This window comes from Neoarius graeffei, chromosome 12, assembly GCF_027579695.1.
Source record: "Neoarius graeffei isolate fNeoGra1 chromosome 12, fNeoGra1.pri, whole genome shotgun sequence".
Taxonomy (NCBI): domain Eukaryota; kingdom Metazoa; phylum Chordata; class Actinopteri; order Siluriformes; family Ariidae; genus Neoarius; species Neoarius graeffei.
The window spans coordinates 15942687-15965390 of record NC_083580.1 but is presented as its reverse complement, the minus strand read 5'-3'; the positions used below and the strand labels follow the sequence as shown (position 1 = coordinate 15965390).

General features: G+C 40.2%; 1 protein-coding gene across 1 annotated transcript in view; it reads left to right on the top strand.

Annotated features, from left to right (window-relative positions):
- Window positions 1-22704, top strand: part of LOC132895234 (transcription factor 4-like) — a 289660-nt gene that overhangs the window by 87516 nt on the left and 179440 nt on the right. The window contains 2 exon segments of the mRNA XM_060935585.1: window positions 12149-12204; window positions 21729-21825. Of these exon segments, the coding sequence (XP_060791568.1) occupies window positions 12149-12204; window positions 21729-21825 (153 nt within the window).

Genomic DNA, 22704 nt, shown 5'->3' with positions numbered 1-22704 from the left:
TGACATTTTCCTTTAGAATTCGCTGGTATAAATTCAGAATTCATTGTTCCATCAATGATGGCAAGCCATCCTGGCCCAGATGCAGCAAAACAGGCCCAAACCATGATACTACCACCACCATGTTTCACAGATGGGATAAGGTTCTTATGCTGGAATGCAGTGTTTTCCTTTCTCCAAACATAACGCTTCTCATTTAAACCAAAAAATTCTATTTTGGTCTCATCCGTCCACAAAACATTTTTCCAATAGCCTTCTGGCTTATCCATGTGATCTTTAGCAAACTCCAGACGAGAAGCAGTGCTCTTTTTGGAGAGCAGTGGCTTTCTCTTTGCAACCCTGCCATGCACACCATTGTCGTTCAGTGTTCTCCTGATGGTGGAATCCTGAACATTAACATTAGCCAGTGTGAGAGAGGCCTTCAGTTGCTTAGAAGTTACCCTGGGGTCCTTTGTGACCTCGCCGACTATTACACGCCTTGCTCTTGGAGTGATCTTTGTTGGTCGACCACTCCTGGGGAGGGTAACAATGGTCTTGAATTTCCTCCATTTGTACACAATCTGTCTGACTGTGGATTGGCGGAGCCCAAACTCTTTAGAGATGGTTTTGTCACCTTTTCCAGCCTGATGAGCATCAACAACGCTTTTTCTGAGGTCCTCAGAAATCTCCTTTGTTCGTGCCATGATACACTTCCACAAACATGTGTTGTGAAGATCAGACTTTGATAGATCCCTGTTCTTTAAATAAAACAGGGTGCCCACTCACACCTGATTGTCATCCCACTGATTGAAAACACCTGACTCTAATTTCACCTTCAAATGAATCCTAGAGGTTCACATACTTTTGCCACTCACAGATATGTAATATTGGATCATTTCCTCAATAAATAAATGACCAAGTATAATATTTTTGTCTTGTTAGTTTAACTGGGTTCTCTTTATCTACTTTTAGGACTTTTGTGAAAATCTGATGATGTTTTAGGTCATATTTATGTAGAAATATAGAAAATTCTGGGGGCGTCGTGGCTCAGGTGGATAAGGCGCCACACCATAAATCCGGGGACCCGGGTTCAATTCCGACCCGAAGTCATTTCCCGATCCCTCCCCGTCTCTCTCCCGCTCATTTCCTGTCTCTACACTGTCCTATCCAATAAAGGTGGAAAAAGCCCAAAAAATAATAATCTTAAGAAATATAGAAAATTCTAAAGGGTTCACAAACTTTCAAGCACCACTGTAGGTGCAAATTGATATTAAAGGTCATAGGCAAAGGTTTTCAATTTATGCACATTTGAAAATTTATGTTAAAAAACCCTCTGTAATTTTCTTCTGGTCCCAAGAAGTATTGTTAATAAGTTAGAATAAGTTAGTGCGGATCGTGGCGAATTTCTGCTCGGCGATTTTCGTGACCACTTGGCGCGTGACGTCATTCAAGGCAAACAAATCGCTTGAGTTGAGTCCACTTCAGTTTATTTGCATTGCCGTTCAGCTTGAGTGCAGACGTGTGTTTGGGATTTTCCAAAGAAAAAACATGCCTTAATGTTGTGCAGTGAACTGTAAAAACAGGACCGGTTCAGGAAGAAGTTTTTACCTTTTTCCGAGAGAGGAGAAGAGGCGGAGAGAGTGGATTGTGCACGTGAAGTGAGAGGGTTGGCAGCCGGGTAAATATACCACTCTGTGCTCCGATCACTTTTTGAAGAATCCCCATCTGTTGGAGAGTTTAGGTGTCGGTGTCAGACAGAGAAGGCTCAAACCTGATGCTGTTCCAACAAAATTCGAGCACAAAATCTAGCAGTCAAAGAAGAAACGGAGCAGCAACACTCAGGCAAAAAAGAGAAGATTGGAGGTAAACATTTTTACCTTTGCTTGCAATTGGCAAGTCAAGAATCCTGAGGGATCCTGTACAATCATTGTGGAAATGAGACAAAAGGGATATTTCCTCGCTTAGAGTAGGCTACAAATAGTATAATGCTTGTATTACTATTAGCAATATATTATATTAGCAATATCAACAAATCCACGTTATATTATAGGGATTGTGTGTGTGCCCGTGTGGTTTAATTATTCTTCAAAAAGGCTCTTATTTAGCATTTCGACAAAAGTAAGAATTTATCATAACTACCAGGATAAATCGTTTGGGCGCGAGTCTTGTTGAGGTCCGGGGTCACCGCGATCAGAGTCGGCTGAGTCACTATCCGATTCCGAGGCTGCATGGTCAAACCAGTGAGCCATATTCATCGATTGCTTCGCAACGGCCCTAGGTTCATACATATATGGTTTCACCTCTCGATAGTCAATTTGGAGAGTTCCTACTTCAAAATCGCTATCGCTTTCAGACATTTTACACAACCTCTCGCGACCAAACTCCGTACACGTGTGCTCGGTTCTCAAGTAAACACAGAGCTGCTCCCAGTCTGTTTGGCTTGAATGACGTCACGACGACGGTCCCCTGGCGGTGAAAGTGCGCATAAGTGAGATGTAAACAAACCTTCGGAACTTGCGCAAACCTGTATATTTTAACCGTTTTATTCAATTTTAGGGTGCAAATTACACACCAGGAAGATTGAATTCACTTTTTGGGTCATTCTTCTAGAAAATAAAGTTGATATTCTACATTCCACCTCCGACCCTTGCCTATGACCTTTAATAATAATAATAATAATAATAATAATATGTTCAATTTATATAGCGCCTTTCTCAAAACCCAAGGTCGCTTTAGAATAATAGGCAGAAAAAAGAAAAGAAAAAGGGGGAAAAAAGTCCACCAAATAAAGGTCAGGATGTCATTCCAGTGGTGTAGCAGCCACAGTCCCACCAAAAGGTGCACGAAAACAAGTCCCACATCTCCAGCACAGCTGCCGTGACGCCGCCAGCAACATCGCTCGAACACCACGCCATGGATCCACAAAGCGAGCACAGAAGCACCGCCATGCAGAGCGCTGGTATGTCCCAAACTGCCTGCACAGCTGCCACGACACCACCGAGCAACATCACTCGGAACATCACGCCAAGCATTAAAGCACAGAGCGCTGGACAACCACGATGTTAAAATGAGCAACGAGCTCACTGCAGTCCATAGCTGGGAGCACAGGCATCACCCACGGCGAACCAAGGCCTGGAGGGAACCGACGCCCAAAACTGGGTCCGGAGCTACACCACAACCAACGGACAAAAACACTCAAACATCAAACACAGAAAAAAGAAAAACAATTTAAATAAAAAAAGGAGAGAAAATAAAATAAAAAAACTCCGGTGAGAACCGGCAGCCAGAATGCGCACGACTTACTCGAAACCGGAAACGGATGAGTTTGTGATGTCAAATCACAAAGGATGTTGAATCATCCTTTTATTTCATTTTAGTCAGTTTCCAGAGGGATGTGGAATGCTGGAGCAGGAATATGAAAAACGGCTCCTACTTCGAACAAACCAAAATAGGAAAAAAATCAATCATTTCTAATCCCTGAATGCAACTACAAATGGATAACATGTACGAGGTGTTGTTCTTTTAATAAATAAAAATGGTTAGCACAGGCAAATTGCTGTGGTATATAAAGAATAAAACACAACAGGGTGGTAAAGGCCCTCTGCTTCATGTTTGATTCCTTACCTATTCAATCACTAATTCACAGCCACCACACAGCTCACACTATAGAGCTCACTATGCATTTATGTAGAATCATGTATTTTTTCTCATCTCATTATCTCTAGCCGCTTTATCCTGTTCTACAGGGTCGCAGGCAAGCTGGAGCCTATCCCAGCTGGCTACGGGCGAGAGGCAGGGTACACCCTGGACAAGTCGCCAGGTCATCACAGGGCTGACACATAGACACAGACAACCATTCACACTCACATTCACACCTACGGTCAATTTAGAGTCACCAGTTAACCTAACCTGCATGTCTTTGGACTGTGGGGGAAACCGGAGCACCCGGAGGAAACCCACGCGGACACGGGGAGAACATGCAAACTCCACACAGAAAGGCCCTCGCCGGCCACGGGGCTCGAACCCGGACCTTCTTGCTGTGAGGCGACAGCGCTAACCACTACATCACCGTGCCGCCCATGTATTTTTTATTTCAGTAAAGAAGTGCACTGGATTGTCTCGTCTCCACTCTGTTTTCTTATGTGACTACAAATGACAAAACTCCCAAAGTAGTGCACTATCACTTGCAGTGTTGGATATACAGGATGTGGTTTGCTGTATGTATTTGGAAGGTTTAAGTGGCCACCAGGTGAACAATACAGGAACTGAAGTGTTTTTATGACGCAGGCCAAGATTCTGTGTCAACAGTTTGGCTTTCATGTATCATGTTGAAGTGATTTTTTTTTTTTTGTCTCTTTATTGGTTGCTATCATAGAAAGTGATCAGTAGACTGAGTGTGAACATTATATGTGAAAAATGCACACAATGTCAGCTGTTTTTTTTCTCTCCTCACATGGCTTGTGTTTAGGGGTCAGTGTGACGGTCAGTAGTGGTGATATCACAAAACAGAACACTACAATATAAACCTCCCGCATCCAGATCACTCCCAGGTGTGCAGAATATGTCATCTCTCTCTCTCTCACTCACTCACTCACTCACTCACTCACTCACTCACTCACTCACTCACGCTCTTGCTCATCCACTTGCTCTATCTCTCTCTTTTTCACTTGCTCTCTCTTGCTTTTCTTTCTCTCTCTCTCTCTCTCTCTCTCTCTCATCCACTTGCTCTTTCTCTCTCTCTCCTCTCTCACTTGCATGCTCTTTTTCACTTGCGCTCTCTCACTCCTCTCTGTCTCTCTCTCACTCACTCACACTCTCATCCACTTGCTCTATCTCTCTCTTTTTCACTGGCTCTCTCTTGCTTTTCTTTCTCTCTCTCTCATCCACTTGCTCTTTCTCTCTCTCTCCTCTCTCACTTGCTCTCTCTTGCTTCTCTCTCTCTCTCTCTCTCTCTCTCTCTCTCTCATCCACTTGCTCTATCTCTCTCTCTCCTCTTTTACTTGCTCTCTCTTGCTTCTCTCTCATCCACTTGCTCTTTCTCTCTCTCCTCTCACTTGCCCTCTCTCTTTTTCACTCGCTCTCTCTTGCTTTTCTCTCTTGCTCTTTCTCTCTCTCTCCTTCTCGCTCACTGCCTCTTTCTCACTCTCTCACCCACTCTCTCTCTCTCTCTCGCTCTCTTTTTTGTCTCTCTTGCTCTCTCACCCTCTCATCCACTCACTCTTTCTTTCTCTCTTTCCCTCTCTCTCTCCCTCTCTCATCCACTTGCTCTTTCACTCTCTCCCTCTTGCTTTCTCTCTCTCTCATCCACTCCTTTCTTTCTTTTTCTTTCTTTCTCTCACTACTAGTTCTCTCTCTCTCATCCACTCCTTTCTTTTTCTTTCTCTCATTAGCTCTTTCTCTCTCTTCCTCTCACTGACACTCTCTCTCTCTCCTTTGTTTCTGGATACTCTGTCTATCTCAGTTCATTTTTTTTAACTTTCATAGGCGTGACAGTATGTGCAGAAAAATGTTTCAAAGGGTAGGAAATGAAAAGGGCATTCCCGTACAAATCTCATTTATGACTTATGATAAATCAGACATGGGGAAATGTTTTCCCAAAGCAAATCTGCTTATGTACACTTTTCTAAAGGTTTTGTGGAATCCATGTGTCATCTCGCCAAAACCAGCGGCTCGTTGCTGTCGATTTTAGTGTGAAAGACCAGCATTAATAATGGCGTAGCCTCACTGTTGCTTTATACTGTATTGCCTTCGGCTATATTCAGGTGAAGTTTTAGAGTAAGTCCATAATAGGTAGTTTAAAGTGGACACCATACAGTCACCCAGTATCTTTGTTCAACTGGGTTTGAGGTGATATCATTCCACATTAGCCCAAAACGTTGGCCACTGGAAAAGGGAGAGACTTTTCTTCTTTTTCTCAGCATTTCTGTGGGGAAATAAGTATTTCACATGTATTTCTGATGTACAGACATTATCCATAATGTCCTTTTCCCTCTCCCAAGCTTTGCAATATATCTCACAATAGAAATGGTTTTGTAGATCATAGATGCACTGTCTGCACTTACACTTTGCCGTTATTTGTGAAACGTATTAGATTTAATTCAGCTTGTTTGTAATAAAACAAGATCTTAGCTCTAAACTATAGCCCACTCTGGCAGCCCTGTTATTTACTGTCCTGTCTGCTCTTCTTCCTCATTCACAGAGAAATTCTGCCCCTGTGGATGTCTATTAGCGCTTGTTGTCATTCCCATTTTGGACCAGTCGGAACATCTAGAAATGTTTGTAAATCAACTGAAAATCTGCTTATGTCTGTCAAATAGTGCCGTTCTTTTAAATAGTTGGTCACTCAAAAGAGATTATTTATTCTGATGTACATATTTAATAATTAGTATTTCAACAGAATTTAAAATGTAATGAATTCTAAATGAGGACTGTATGTATATACTGATATGGATTTTTAATTTACAAATATCTTACTTAATAACTCTTGGAAGTGCGTGTGTGTGTGTGGTGACAGGACTGTTTCACTGTCCTTCATTAAGCTCCAGAGACACAGACAGGAGCAAAGGTTTATAGGCTGTCTAGTAGAGTGACATACACGCTGGGTTCATTTAGGCAAGGGATAACAGATAGCTGTCTGCCAGGAGAGAGAGAGCGAGAAAGCAGACAGGTGCTCTATAACCACCACAAAGATGGCACTTTATAAACTCTTTGCTGTGGCAATATGGAATAATATGGAAAGAGTAATTAAGGTGTGTGTGTGTGTGTGAGAGAGAGAGAGAGAGAGAGAGAGAGAGAGAGAGAGAGACACTTTGTTAATCCACAAATGTGCTTTTTTCTAAGATCTGTGTGATTCAGTGTGAGGAATATGAAAACAGTGTCTGGGTGCGCACTGAACTCATTACAGCTGACTCTGTCACTTTCTTTCCCTCTTTCTTTCTTTCTTACACAGTAAAAAGAGAGGGCGCTTTTTCTAAAGGATGGGTGTAATATAAATAGCTTGCGTCTGTTTCTTTGTGACGGCAGAGATAAGTGCATTAATACATCTCTGTTTCATGTCGACCTGCTTTAATTTCATCTGCACGAGAGACATGGGCTCATCTGTCACTGTAACTTTATTAGCTCCTGACAGAGACTGCAGCGTCCCCCCCCCCCCCACACACACATATGCACACACACACACACACACGCAGAACTGGCTTTAACAGGTTGTCCAAGACTTTTAATTCCGCTCAGTAGTAGATGAGAAGTACTAAAAATATTAACGCTGCACCTGCATATAGATCACAGGAACTTCTTTCTTTCTCTTTCTGTCTGTCATGTTCTCTGTCTCTCTCTCTCTCTCTCTCTCTCTCTCTCTCTCTCTCTCTCTCTTGTCTTGCGTAAGGATTTTGAGTTAGCATTGTGACAGCAACTGTGGTTAAAAAAAATCTACTCTATATTCTCGGGCTGTAAACTTGCTTAAAAAGCTGCAATTAAGGTTCAGCTACTTCAAATAGCATTTGAATATGTTATCCTGTTATCCAGTATTCCTGTTGTTGCATGTTCACAAACAGGAAATGGCAAGGATCAAAAATCAGTGGCATCAAAGTTTATTGTTTACCCATAGACCAAAATGTAATGCAGAGTCATCAAGCACACACACAGAACACATTTTCTGTCATCTTACAATCAGGAACAGCGCCTGTATAAATACTGAAATCCAGAGGTGGACAAAGTACACAACTTCATTACTTAAGTCAAAGTACAGATCCCACTGGTCAAATGTTACTCCGATACAAGTGAAAGTTGTCCAGTCAAATTTTTCCTTGAGTACTTGGTAAAGTACTTGGTAAAGTACTTGCTTTTAAAAATACTTAAAGTGCCATTCCACCATTGGATGTATTCTTTGGCATAAAATACAATATATTTTGACAACATGTATAAATGGTATCACTAGATAGAGAAATCTTTTAGCTTCAAAATGATATATCAAACATAATTTTTTGACAACGACAAGTATATTAATTTTGCGACCAAAGTCACCTACCCTTTTAATTTCTGCGCGTGATGTCATCGGCAGGTTCCCCTTCTTGTGTACCGTGTGACGTGGCACATATTATCAGCAATGGCGGATAGAACGCGATAAAAATAATACCAATAAATCTAGCTAACTGAAAGATTAACTCAAAATTTTTCGCAATTTTTTTGGCCCCCATATACGAGGAGAAATGACTCTCTCACTTTGGGGGTTTCCTGGTCTAAAAATAGACCGACATGTGGTACACAAGAAGGGGAACCTGCCGATGACATCACGTTTCACTACCGCGCGGAAATTAAAAGGGTAGGTGACTTTGGTCGCAAAATTAATATACTTGTCGTTGTCAAAAAATTGTTTGATATATCATTTTGAAGCTAAAAGATTTCTCTGTCTAGTCATGTTGTCATAAAATATATTGTATTTTATGCCAAAGAATACATCCAATGGTGGAATGGCACTTTAAGTATTAAAAGTACATTTTCTGTCAACGCATCGTTGTATTATTGCCACAACGCTTACCAAACCTAACGCCTCTGACGCAACTGACTGGATTTACTGACTAGCTTGTAGAACCTGTAGAATAAACACCTTTAAACACAGATTTCTACATTCTGTTTATTTGGCAGGATTATGCTAAAACATTTCTGAAAGCACTTCAGATAAATTAATGTTAGTCATGTTAGCGTAACTCCATTTTTACATGCTAACTAGCAGTGTCCAAGTTAACTAGCTGTGTGTTAACATTAGCCGTGGACAAGGCGATGGTAACTTGATGAGAAAATTCATAGAAAGTCATTTGACTAACCAGACTGTATAGCTATTGCAACGTTATCACTAGCTCTAAAAGCATAAAACTTCATTGCAAGCTTTCTCTTTTAATAAAATGTTTATATACCTCAATATGCTTCCGCAGGTCGGACGGCGAGTTTTTGTAGGCCGTGATGTGCTCCGTTTTAGGCGAACAAAGCAAACATTTAAAACAAAACAACTCTTTATTCCTTTCAGAAAACTGAAACATGGGTTCTCGGTATAGCCATGAGTGCGTGTGCATTTTCCAGAAGAACCGCCTCCTTCCATTCTGCCATCAACTTGATCGTGTTAAATAATGCTGCTGAGAAATCATTGAACTTGATTTTATACAGTCTATGGACATGAAGTGACCCTAGTGATTACTGACAGGCTGTCTCAGTGTCACCTGCGAAAAACATCAATCACGTTTTAGAAAAGAAAAGAAAAAAACATCCACTTTCAAAGCCGCTTCATAGTAACGAGGACCTTGATAGAAATGTAGTGGAGTGAAAAGTAGAATATTTGTCTTTCAAATGTAGTGAAGTTAAAGTCAGAAGTTGTTAAAAAAAATTAATACTCAAGTAAAGTACAGATACTCAAAGTGTACTTAAGTACAGTACTCAAGTAAATGTACTTCTTTCCTGTCCACCTCTGCTGAAATCAATGCATTAAAGCAGACTTGGAAGTATTGAAGAATATGGTAAAAACTAGCTCCATGGTACCATCGGTGTCTTTTTGGGGCATCAGTCAGCTCAGCGTCCGGGCATGTAATCCAAAGAGTTCTGAAAAAGTGTTGGACGTTGTTTTAATCCTAATTTCTGTAGAGAAAAGTCTCGCAAAAGGAGCAAGAATTCAGTCAAGGGTTATCATAATTCTTAAAAGGGTGTTGGAGGAAATATCTGCTGAGCAGCTGTGTAGTATTTCCATTACAGAGAAAGAGTTTTTGTCCCATGTTTTGGCTATGACTTAAGTACTGAATGAAGACAGGATATTCAGTGTTATTGATTAAAATTCCTTAGTAGGAACTCATGTTGGTCAAATATAGACGATTGTGGGATAAGAAATGCTATAACTGTCACGATCCCATATGATATGTAGAGTTCATGAATCTTTACAGTTGTCTCCTGGTTAAAGATGTGTGTGGGGCTGTTTTGTTGTTTTCCATTCCCACGCTCAATGATTTCTCAAGAACTTGGTTTTAAGCTCAAGCTTCTATCGAGCTCCAGGCAGAAATATTGCACTACCATTCAGGACAGCTTGCTTTGCATTTTATTTTATATATCTGTTCCTTTCCATTCAGTTCATTCACCGCTGACAGGACGACGTTTTAATTGCATTAGAAAATGATGCACGGGTCACACCATGTGAAATGTAATTTTTCCCCCCTGAATATCTATCCAAATTATAAAAATGGACAGAAGGAACATCCCTAATACTGATGCTTTCTACTGCATTTGGTTCATTTGTAGCTTTTTTTAATATTTCATCATTAAATGATTGAGTTACGTATATTCAGCATCTGTGTTCTCCCTGAACTAGAAGAAGTAGCTTTGTGTGTGAGTGAAATTAATACAGTGTGATGTGCACAGAGTAGAGCTCTGTAAGACTTCCTTTAGTGTGTTGAAGAGCCAAATGCCACAACCGTTAATGTAAAAAAAAAAATTGACTGAATTTGACTTAACAGATGCTCTACTTCGTGAGCCTGCTCTCTGATTAGAAATATGTAGCTAAGCTTTCGAATACAAAAACAATAGAGCTACATCTGTTCAACGCCTTTTAAATAGTTTTAGATTTTTTCCCCCCTGCATTTGTAGTCCTCTTTTATTAATATCACGGTCTGGTAAACTATTCCAGTTGAGGTCGGTATGTCTGATAGCAAAATGTATTTACAATATAGCATAAAATCCAACAATATTCACAGTGCAGTGTCTCGCAGTCCCTGTGACAGGAAAAATTAATTTTAACACTGCTACGCTGCAGATTTATAGAGCCCACAATAAACAGAAAGAGTTAGACTTTTACCTAAAGTTGAACTTTTAGCTGAGCAGCCTTGTGTGTGTTTACATATAAAGCTAAAATGATCATAAACATAGCCGATGCTTTGGTTTTGAATGAGCTGTCACTGTACATCTTTTTATGTTGTATGCCATTTATTTCCTGCCAAAAACACAGCAGATTTATTAAAAATGTATCCGGACAGGATTTGTGTTTGATAAAGAGAAGAAGACGACAAAGTAATGTTTTAGTGTGACGGGTTCATGTATTTAAGGTGATTTAACCCTCATCCTACCATGCTATCTTACACCTTAATCTTACCATGTGGGGTCCGTTTGGACCCCAATACTTTTCTTTAAAATTAAAGCTTATAAAAACAAAATCACCAGATAAGTTTTGTTCAGAACATCTTGTATTAATAACAGCAATACACTAAAGGGCCCAAGGCATAAAGAACACACTTAACCTTCATCCTACCAGCCAATTTTACATACACAAACTACCAGGCGGGGTCTGTATGGACCCCAGGAGGGAATACCTTGAAATCAATGCAGTAAGAACCAATTCAATGCAGCAAACAGACATAACTTTATTGAAGAACAAAATCCACTATGGCTGAATATCTATGATGTATTATAAATGCAATAACATTGCAATAATATTGCAATAACTAGCATACATGTAGCAAATTATAGCGCCACAAAAAAAATTGCCATTATATACATGATTTTTGCAGCTCATGCAGCTGTAAAACATTCTGGATTACAACTTAGGTCTTTTCTTACAGAATTTAAAACAAAAAAGTAATTGTAAAATAATTTAGGGCTTTTGTTTTGCAGCCTGTGCTTATTGCAGCAGTGGGGTCCACACGGACCCCAAGAAGGAATGCCTTGGTAGTTTCATTATGGAACATAAAAGAAATAAAAGAAGTTAACTTTCAGTGTGCTATTCAATTATAAAATGAAAGACGAATAAACTTTACTCTGGGGTCCGGTTGGACCCCAGTAACAAATTAATTATACCTTCACAATGCAAAAAGCTGATCTTCCGGTGCTTTAGTGTTTTAATTAAGACATAAATTCCGACAAATTCATAAAACAGTGAGGCAGTATGTCACATATTTTTAAAATGGCAAACAAACATATAGGTGCGGGGTCCAGATGGACCCCACTTGGTAGGATGAAGGTTAAAGATGGAATACAGTTTACACTGATTCTCAGTAAATAAGTGATTCTCTCTTTCTCTCTCTCACACACACACACGCGCGCACTTAATTTTGATGAGAAATCCACATTAACATTTTTCACCGCTTAACTGTATAAATGCAACCAGATTAGGGAGATGATCTGTTCCCTCTTTTTCCTCTTGCAGCTGTGGAAGACAGACTGAGCTCAGCGTCTTGGGGAAATGGCAGCCGCATAACAAAGGTATCTGTCTGTCTGTCTACACTATATGCCTAAATGTTTCTGGATGCCTGACCATTACACCCATGTGTGTTTCTTCCCCACACTGTTACCACAAATTTAGAAGAACACAGTGGTATAAAATATCTTTGTACGCTGTAATATTACAGTTTCCCTTCACTGGAACTAACGGGCCTAAACCTGTTCCAGCATGACAATACCCCGTGCACAAAGCGAGCTCTGTGAAGTCATGGTTTGGATTGGAAGAACTTGAGTGGCCTGCACAAAGCCCTGACCTCTACCCCACTGAACAACTCCAGGATGATGTACTCCAGGTCTTCTTGCCCAAAATCAGTGCTTGACCTCACTAATACAGTATGATTGTGGTGAAAGGTCAAATCCCTGCATCCACTTTCCAAACTCCTCCAGAAGAGTGGAGGTTATTATAATAGCAAAGGGGGAATAAATGTGGAATAGGATGTTCAGCAAACACATATGGATGTGTGATGGTCAGGAGTATACAAACGCTTGGCCCGGTCTGTCTGTCTGTCTGTCTGTCTGTGGTGCAATGGTATGGCATATCAAATCACTCAATACAAGACTGTAGTCTATTGGCCCTTTTCCACTACCCTTTTTCAGCTCACTTCAGCCCAACACGGCTCGCGTTTCGACTACCAAAAACCAGCACGACTCAGCTCGCTTCAGCCCTGCTTAGCCCCTAAAACTCGCACCGTTTTGGAGTGGGGCTGAAGCGAGCCAAACCGTGCCGAGTGAGGCTGGGGGCGTGAGCAGACACTCCCCTGTGCACTGATTGGTGAGGAGGAGTGTCCTCACATGCCCACACACTCCCCGCCAGCACGCTGGGATCTGTAAACACCGTAAACCCGGAAGAAGAAGAATTACGAATTACGAGAATTTCTGAAGCCTTATGCACCTCGCCTCATCTATACGCTCTTGCCAGTATCTGTTGGCGTTGTCGGTGACAACAAGCCACAGCACCAAGACCAGCAACACTAACGACTCCATGTCCTCCATGTTTATTGTTTACTATTCGGGTCGTGAGACTACCGCTTAAAAGCTCACTGATGTCACTGTTTGCGCTGCTTAACGACATCACGTGACGTCCACCCACTTTCGCTAACTCCACCCAATGTGTCCACCCACTTCCAGCCAGCACGGTTCAGCGCGGTTGTAGTCGAAATGCAACTCCAACAGCCCCGCTCAGCCCAACTCAGCACGGCACGGCTCAGCCTGACTCAGCCGCGTTTGTAGTGGAAAAGCGGCATATTTGTCATAAAATACCGCTTATATTATATGAGGTTTAATAAATATTTAACCAGTCTCTGAAACAGGGATTTAAAAAATACCCTCAAGGACTCATGTGTTACATCTTTATTTAGAGGAATGGCAGAATGTAGTGTCTTTTAAAGGTATATAACTTAATTGGACTACTGTTGGGTCTGTCTTGATGGTACATACAGTACCAGTCAAAAGTTTGGACATGCCTCCCAATTCAATGGATTTTCTTTATTTTTATTCATGAAAAGACATGTCGTCTTAAAGCAAGGTTCCCGCGCGTCATTAAAAGTCATTAATTCCAATTTTCTCTTTTTAAGGTCATTAAAAGTCATTAAAATCCACAATTTCGTATTATAAGTCATTAATTACGTAGTTGGCCAAATCTTTAAAATAGGAGCGGCTATCACAGAGCGGAAATTCTCAATATCTCAATATGCGCAGAAGATGATGCGCAATCGTCCTATTTCACCTCGTGTTTGATAAATGGCGCTATTATAGTTAATCATTCACCCGTATCACAGTAAACACGCGATAACAATGACACCAGTACGGAAGTGCGTATTCAACGAAGGTTGGGTGGAAGACGAACCATTCAAAGCGTGGGTCACACCGGTAAATGCAGATAAATACGCTTTCTACTGCCGTGTGTGTAAAAAAACACGTTCGTTGGGAAACATGGGAAAAAATGCGTTGAAAGAGGTTTCTCTGTTAACAAAGAGGTACTGCAGGATAACCAACATCAGGACACAGTAGTGGCACAGCGCATAGTGTATGATGCTATTCAGGATTATGGGGGGCCACTTCAGGTACCGATCACAAAGGATATGTTGAAGTCAGCCTCAGCTGCCAGAATGAGATACAGGAATTACCTTGAAGAAAATCAAAGAAAAAAAATTGAGTGAAGAAAAGAAAAGACATGGAAGATGAATTAGATACGTTAAGAAAAAAATGCAAAACACTGGAGTCCATCATTGACACTCTTGAAACAAATGCAGATCATCTTTCTGAAGAGGCGGAAAATGCCAAATCCAAAGAGAAAATGGCAGAGAAAGTTGCTCAGGCCAACGCACTTGGATCGAAAAGAAAGTCTAAAAAGGAGGAACTTATCGAAACGAAAAAAGAGTTGGACGAAAAGACAAAATCCTTCAGGGATTTGAACAGTTCTTGAAAAAAAAAGAATTCTAAAAAAATCAATAAAGATTTTTTTCACATTGTACAACATGTCTTGTGCTTTGCTTTATTTACTGTTAAATTCATCATGTACTGGTCCATTGGAATATAACTTAGCATAGCATTCATATAGAATTGTCATTAAAAAGTCATTAAAATGAGTGTAAAAATGTCATTAAATGTCATTAATTTTCAAATGATTCTTAGTGTAGGAACCTTGTAAAGTAATGGTGGTCGTTTCTTCTTTACTTAGTTGAGCGGTTCTGGACATAATATGGATTACTACAGTTGTCAAACAGGGCTATTTGCTGTACAGTATTTTGATTCACTTTCATCGAGGTAAAAAGTGGCTACTTTGAAGAATCTAAAATGTGAAACATATTTTTTTGTTTTTAAGACTTTTTTTTTGTTTACCACATAATTCCATATATGTTCCATACTGTAAAAATGTAGAAAATAGTCAAAATACGGAAAAACCCGTGAGTGAGCAGGGGTGTCCAGACTTTTGACTCGTACTCTATCTCTTACAGTGTATCTGTGTATCTGCCTGTTTTGATACATGCATTTTCTTCTATTTTCTTCCTCAAACCTGTGCTGTGAGATGATCTGTATTTATTGTACATAGTTGCTATCAACTGCTTAGTAATGTTTATTTTTATTTCCTGAACTGAATTAGTTTGTCTCTCTGTTGACGGACTTGTCTGCCAAGTTCAGAGGTCATGCTGAAAAGGTCATGTGAGGTAAAAGCATCTCTGCCATCAGCAGAAACTCGAGATGTGAGGTGAAGGACATGCCTACCTAAGCACTTTCTGCTAATGCAAATGGAGAATTGTGACACTGATGCGCACTAAAGGATGAACTCATTAGCCTCTGCCTTATTTAGCACTTTTCTGAGTTTGACTACTCGACTTTTTGCTTTCTGTCAGACTGCTGGGTGAAGGTTTTTTACTCATAAACTGATGGATTCCTGTTGTTGAAACGTGCATGCTTGGAAGTCACTTGGGACATCCATGCACTAGGCGGTGGTTTACACTTCAAACATGAAGCAGCAATCCATTGTTACACTCATCGAAGAGTAGCAAGGAACACCTTTACTAATAGCTGATAATCAAAGCAATCAGCCATAGGCTACTGCCTGGTCCTACACCTATTGCCTGGACCTGTTATGGCAGCATGAAGAAGTTGTAACTCTGATTTACTGTGTACTATTTTCACAGTCGTAAACAATTTGCAATATGCTATGTTAATATGTTAGGTCCACTTTGTCTGTGCTTAATCTACTTTTATTGGTCATTCTTTTGTAGTGCACTACTTCAGATTTGGACAAGTTATTGAAAGATCAATTCAACTTTCAATAGTGTTTAAATAGACACTATATTCTCAATCAAATTGCACATGCTCATTTGACTTCTCTGAATAAGACCTGCAGTAGGTGTACGGATAAGGCAGGTTTATTTCGCATATACAACTGTAATGATGTTTTTGCTTACTTTACTGATGATGTGTAGCTAATAAGCCCTGTTTACACAGGTATTCCATAATATTCCATCCACATTCACTGGATATAAGCAATCACATGCTCTGATTGGCTACTCTACTACTAGGCTGTCAGCTCATATACCGTGAGTAGAGAAAAACGAAATGGCAGAGCATATTGCTGAACCAACCGAGGACGAAATAAAAACTCGAATACAAAAAAGCAACAAAATATTTAATAAAAGTATTTGATGGAAAAGCGTATCGTTTTTTAATTTTTCAAGCATTATTATTATAGCATTTTTCACAAATTGCGACTGTCATTTCGCCTGTTTGTTTACATTCTAATCGGAAATGATTTTATCGGACGTTTTGTATAAAGTTTTTATGTATCGAATTTGCAAAAAATAAAAATGCTGTTTCTCAATGTGGATAGAATAAAACACTTATTCCACTCAATCTCATTGTACATGGGTTATAGCCAACTCAGTGCTACGTGCCTCATCGGCTATCAGCGCATGTACGACTCAATTTTGTGGAATAACTGTTAAATATCGGCATAAAGAAGGCACCTCAATATTCCAGCTTTAGTGATTTACACCGAACTAAATAAAGCCGGCAGGAAGCCACACCAGTGTGTGTTTTTACACTGTGAGTCGGCGTTCCGCAACCAGAGGTGTGATGTGTCGCAACGGAGCATCGCGTCTAGGGTGATGTGTGTGTGCGTCTGAAATAGAAATACCCCAAGCATACCGGTGTTGCTTTCAAAAAATAGACAGAGACGTTTGAATTTGTGCTTGTCTTGGAAAGAAGAAAGTCAATGTCAAAAATGTCACACCCCTGTCCCGCCATGCCGGCTGTACCTTTTACACAGACATCGATTCTGGATTTGTTACTAACCAATCGTTTAGGCTCAGACGCGGAACAACACAGACCCCAATTCGGACGTTTTATACAGAACGCGAGGCCAAATAAAGGTGCAAGGTTCCCACCTTGAACAGGCTGTGTAAAAGGGGCTATAGACACACTATAAGACTTGCTTGCAAACTTTTCAGTAATAAAAATGAGGATTTACGTATGGTATTTTAAAATTAATTTTTCAATTTATGACATCAAAGCGTTGTAAACTGATTTACTTACAAACTTCTTGAATAATCCAGCAAACATTTGCCTTCTTGAAGGTTTCCTGTACAGTTTTCTGTCCCCAGTAATTCATCATTTCTAAGTTGTCTGTATCTGAAAATATCCATCACCGATTAAAAATAAATAAATAAAATCTCTTGCCTGCTTTTTAAAAATAGCTGTGAGATTATAATTGGGAGATATGCAGTACATAGCAGAGTGTTAATATTAACATGAGCACCAACCTTCATCACTCTTTCATAAAACTATCTAATAGAGCTTTTGAATAAATTTGGATTGACAGTATCTCCCTTAATGCCAGAGAATGACATTATTCCCATTGTGATTGTGTTATATGTTTATTAAACCACACTCGCAACCTGCCGTACGTGCTGCTACGGGCGGTCTGTGGCAAAAAAAAATTGGCAAAACCGTGCTTGAGACTTGCACGACACTTGCGTGTGTTCAGCGCCGTAGAAGGTCGCAGACTGGCCGTGGAGACTTTTGGTCCTGCACATGCAAATTGTACGGGTCTTGTGAAAAATCAAGAACGCATACACTACATACTGGACCCGTACTCCTTTTGTACACCTGAATCAAGTCAGTAGCACGGCTAGTAGGGGCTTTTTGCGATGACAGTAAGATGTATGAGTGACGCACGGTCATTGTACGAGTGACGTGCCTCAGAAGTACTACACAGGTACTTCACGCTTGCTATTTCTGCAGCCCCCAACAGAGAAGTGCATCTCACTTTCTACCCCTATGTGTGGTGTGCAAGCAGCACACGCGACCCGCACGCAACACAAGGGGTAAGACTCTGGGTATATATATTGGGGGAGGAACCAAGGAACTGATTATGTAGCATGTAACATTGTAGAAGGGAAGAAGATGGCTGTCGCCATACCGCCGCAACGACTGAGGGAGTTGGACCTTTATAAGCAGATGATAGAAGCTAGGAGCAGTTTGAAGCGATATTGGCTTTGCTAATACAGAAACACCGATGCCTGAACGCGAGGTGGCAGAGGCGGTGGCCCCTGTCCGATCTTTTCCCAGTCACTTCCTCTCTCTTATTCTCTGCCGAATGCAGCCTGTACTTGACAAGTACTTTGCCCGTACTCCTCCCCCAAACTTTCCCCCGGGTTCACCGCGACCCTGCGGCACAGCTGTGAGCTACCAAACCCTGCGACCCGTGTGTGTCCAAAACACTTACAGTGGGTTGTGAGTGTGGCATTAAGCAAACATGCAACAGAGTTCTTCTTGGAGGTGTTGTATGTTTTAGTTCCTCATTTAACATGTAATGCATAAAGAGCTGGAGTGAGTATGTCAACATCAGACCATTAGTCAGGATAGTGTTAGAGTTAATAATAATAATAATAATAATAATAACACTCCCCGGCCAAGAAAAGGTGCCATTTTGATTTAAATAAGAAAAATACTTGAGTGTCTTTCATTGGATAATTCCCACAGTGATTAAGATGTTTCAGCTGGCAACAATTCTTTTAACCCTAACTGATGCAGTGAGTAGCTTCTCATTTCTTAATCATGTCAGAAGATGTATCCCGTGGAAAATAAGGTTTTCAGATATCCTGAGGCTCTCACAAACACAGCTTAACTGGATTTTTGTCATATCCGTCACCCTGTATCTGAGTACCTGAGGTAAAGGCTGAACTGTAGTGACATTTAAAGCAATTGTGGCTCAAATCGGAGATCATTTGGCTTTTCCAGAGCCTGTTGTGTGTTAGCCACATGCTAACAAGAAAGAGACACTTCATTTAGTAAAAATTAAACAAATCAGTGAAAAGTATGATTTATATTTAGCTTCCTACTTTAGTCTTCTTTTTTATGTTGTTGGCATGGGACATAACTGTCTTTCAGTGTTCAGAATCAGAAATACTTTAATAATCCCGAGGGGAAATTGAGTACCTCTGCAGTTGCTCGCATTCAAGTAGAGAAAAGAAATTACAAAATTAAACAGATATGTCATGACCTGGCGACTTGTCCAGGGTGTACCCCGCCTTTTGCCCGTAGTCAGCTGGGATAGGATCCAGCTTGCCTGTGACCCTGTAGAACAGGATAAAGCAGCTAGAGATGATGAGATGAGATGAGAACAGATATGTCACATGTATGAGATATGTAAAAATATATTAAAATTCTAATATATGTATAATATATAAATATATATCAAATGTAAACCATATATATTGCACATAAATGTCCGTGTGAAAGGAAAAATAGCCATGCGGATGGAATAAAGAAAGTTATTGTACAGTTATTGCTATAATTATTGCACATAAGTAGTAAATGTTCTGTGGTTATGACATACATACATACATACATACTGTAAGCCACTTGTTCACTTCGTTAACTCTTTCCCTTGTTCTGGCCATCGCTGTTTATCTGAGTGAATCTGTAAACGCATGAGCTTCCATCGCCCATAATAATCCAAGGACTGGGACTAAAGAGCTGTGTGGCCATAAGAAAACCACTTGTTCATGAGGCTACTCAGGAAAAAAAGGCGAGGGAACATAAAGATTGGACTCTGGAGCAATGGAAAAAAGGTCACATGGTCTGATGAGTCCAGGTTTATCCTGAGTGATGGGTGTCTCGGGGTAAGAAGGGAAGCACGGGAAGTGATGCATCCATCATGTATAGTGGCCACTGTACAAGCCTGTGGAGGCAGTGGTATGATCTGGGGTTGCTTCAGTTGGTCAGGTTGAGGCTCCGCAACATTATGGGGCAACAAAATGAAGTCAGCTGATGACCTGAATGTACTGAATGACCAGGTTATCACATCAATGGATTTTTTTCTTCCCTGATGGCACAGGCATAAAATTAGTGCTCAAATTGTGAAAGAGTGGTTCAGGGAGTATGAGGAATCATTTTCACACATGAATTAGCCACCACAGAGTCCTAGCCGTAACCTCACTGAAAGTCTTTGGGATGTGCTGGAGAAGACTTTACAGAGTAGTTCAACTCTCCCATCCTCAATAGCAAAAAAAAATTAATGCAGTTCAGGATGGAAAAAAATGTTGTGGTGTTGCATAAGGTTGTCGAAATAACGCCATGGTGATTGCGTGTCGTAATCAAAGCTAAAGGCGGTCCAACAAAATATTAGTGTGCGCGACTTTTATTTGGCCAAGCAATTGTATGTGAATTTGGTATTCATATACAGTGGTGCTTGAAAGTTTGTGAACCCTTTAGAATTTTCTATATTTCTGCATAAATATATTCCTTTAGAATTTGCTGGTATAATTCAGAATTCATTGTTCCATCAATGATGGCAAGCCGTCCTGGCCCAGATGCAGCAAAACAGGCCCAAACTATGATATTACCACCACCATGCTTCACAGATGGGATAAGGTTCTTATGCTGGAATGCAGTGTTTTCCTTTCTCCAAACATAACGCTTCTCATTTAAACCAAAAAATTCTATTTTGGTCTCATCCGTTCACAAAACATTTTTCCAATAGCCTTCTGGCTTGTCCACGTGATCTTTAGCAAACTGCAGACGAGCAGCAATGTTCTTTTTGGAGAGCAGTGGCTTTCTCCTTGCAACCCTGCCATGCACACCATTGTTGTTCAGTGTTCTCCTGATGGTGGACTCATGAACATTAACATTAGCCAATGTGAGAGAGGCCTTCAGTTGCTTAGAAGTTATCCTGGGGTCCTTTGTGACCTCACCGACTATTACACGCCTTGCTCTTGGAGTGATCTTTGTTGGTTGACCACTCCTGGGGAGGGTAACAATGGTCTTGAATTTCCTCCATTTGTACACAATCTGTCTGACTGTGGATTGGCGGAGCCCAAACTCTTTAGAGATGGTTTTGTCACCTTTTCCAGCCTGATGAGCATCAACAACGCTTTTTCTGAGGTCCTCAGAAATCTCCTTTGTTCGTGCCATGATACACTTCCACAAACATGTGTTGTGAAGATCAGACTTTGATAGATCCCTGTTCTTTAAATAAAACAGGGTGCCCACTCACACCTGATTGTCATCCCATTGATTGAAAACACCTGACTCTAACTTCACCTTCAAATTAACTGCTCACTCACAGATATGTAATATTGGATCATTTTCCTCAATAAATAAATGACCAAGTATAATATTTTTGTCTCATTTGTTTAACTGGGTTCTCTTTATCTACTTTTAGGACTTGTGTGAAAATCTGATGATGTTTTAGGTCATATTTACGCAGAAATATAGAAGGGTTCACAAACTTTCAAGCACCACTGTAGATGAACACTTTTATTTCAACTGTCTAAAATGGACTTGTTTCAAACGTGTTTTCATACTTGCTTTAAAAAAAAAGCTACTGAAACTTTGTTTTATTAAATGTGACTTTTCTGTGATAGATGAATTATTTTTCATATGATCATTTATTAACAAATGATCTTTAGCTGCTTATTTCTTATGCAGAAGATTAAAAGACCCGAATTATCATGTTTTTGACCTCTGCTGACCTTTCACTTTTATTGCCACAGGTTTACATTGACGGCTCTCAATACTCTCACATGGCTGGTAGGGACTTGGGGTCACATGATGGCATCTCTCCGCCTTACGTGAATTCTAGACTGGCAGGTAAGTGCTGAGGGTCACAAACTGTGGGTGTGTAACATCTGACCTCACGCTATATGTGAGTGTTAGATGTCGGTCATGAAGTGGTAATAATAATTGTGTGTATATAGGTTGCAGTGAGAATAACAAAATAACCACAACAGCTTGACTAAATGAACTGGTATGTGAATAAGGTTTTCAAATATTCTGAGCATCTCTCAAACAGCTCAAATTGATTTTTGTCTCCTTCATCACCCTGTATCTGATAATGCCCGCACTGATTAATGTTTCAGCTGGCAACAATTCTTTTAACCCTAATTGATGTAGTGAGTAGCTTCTCATTTCTTAAACAACCATGCCGGAAGACATATTCCATGGAAAATAAGGTTTTCAGATATCCTGAGGCTCTCTCAAACACAGCTTAACTGGATTTTTGTCACCTTTGTCACCCTGTATCTGAGTACCTGAGGTAAAGGCTAGGCTGTAGTGACATTTAAAGCAATCTGTGGCTCAAATTGCTCTATATCTGTGTCAGTAGCTGTACTTGGCCTGAAAGGTTTTATTCAGTTTTCTTTTCAAATCTACTTTAAGGAAATTACTTGGCCTTTCCAGAGCCTGTTGTGTGTTAGCCACATGCTAACAAGAGAAAGATGCTTAATTTAGTAAAAAATAAACAAATCAGTGTAATGTATTATTTATATTTAACTTTCTACTTTAGTCTACTTTTTATGATGTTGGCATGGAACATAAGTGTCTCAGTGTTTTGTGGTTATTATACACTTACATACAGTGCTGTAAAAAAGTATTTGCCCTCCTGCTGATTTCTTCCATTTTTGCTCATTTGTCACATTTAACTGTTTTAAGTCATCCAACTAAGTCTAATATAAGATAAAAACGATGTAA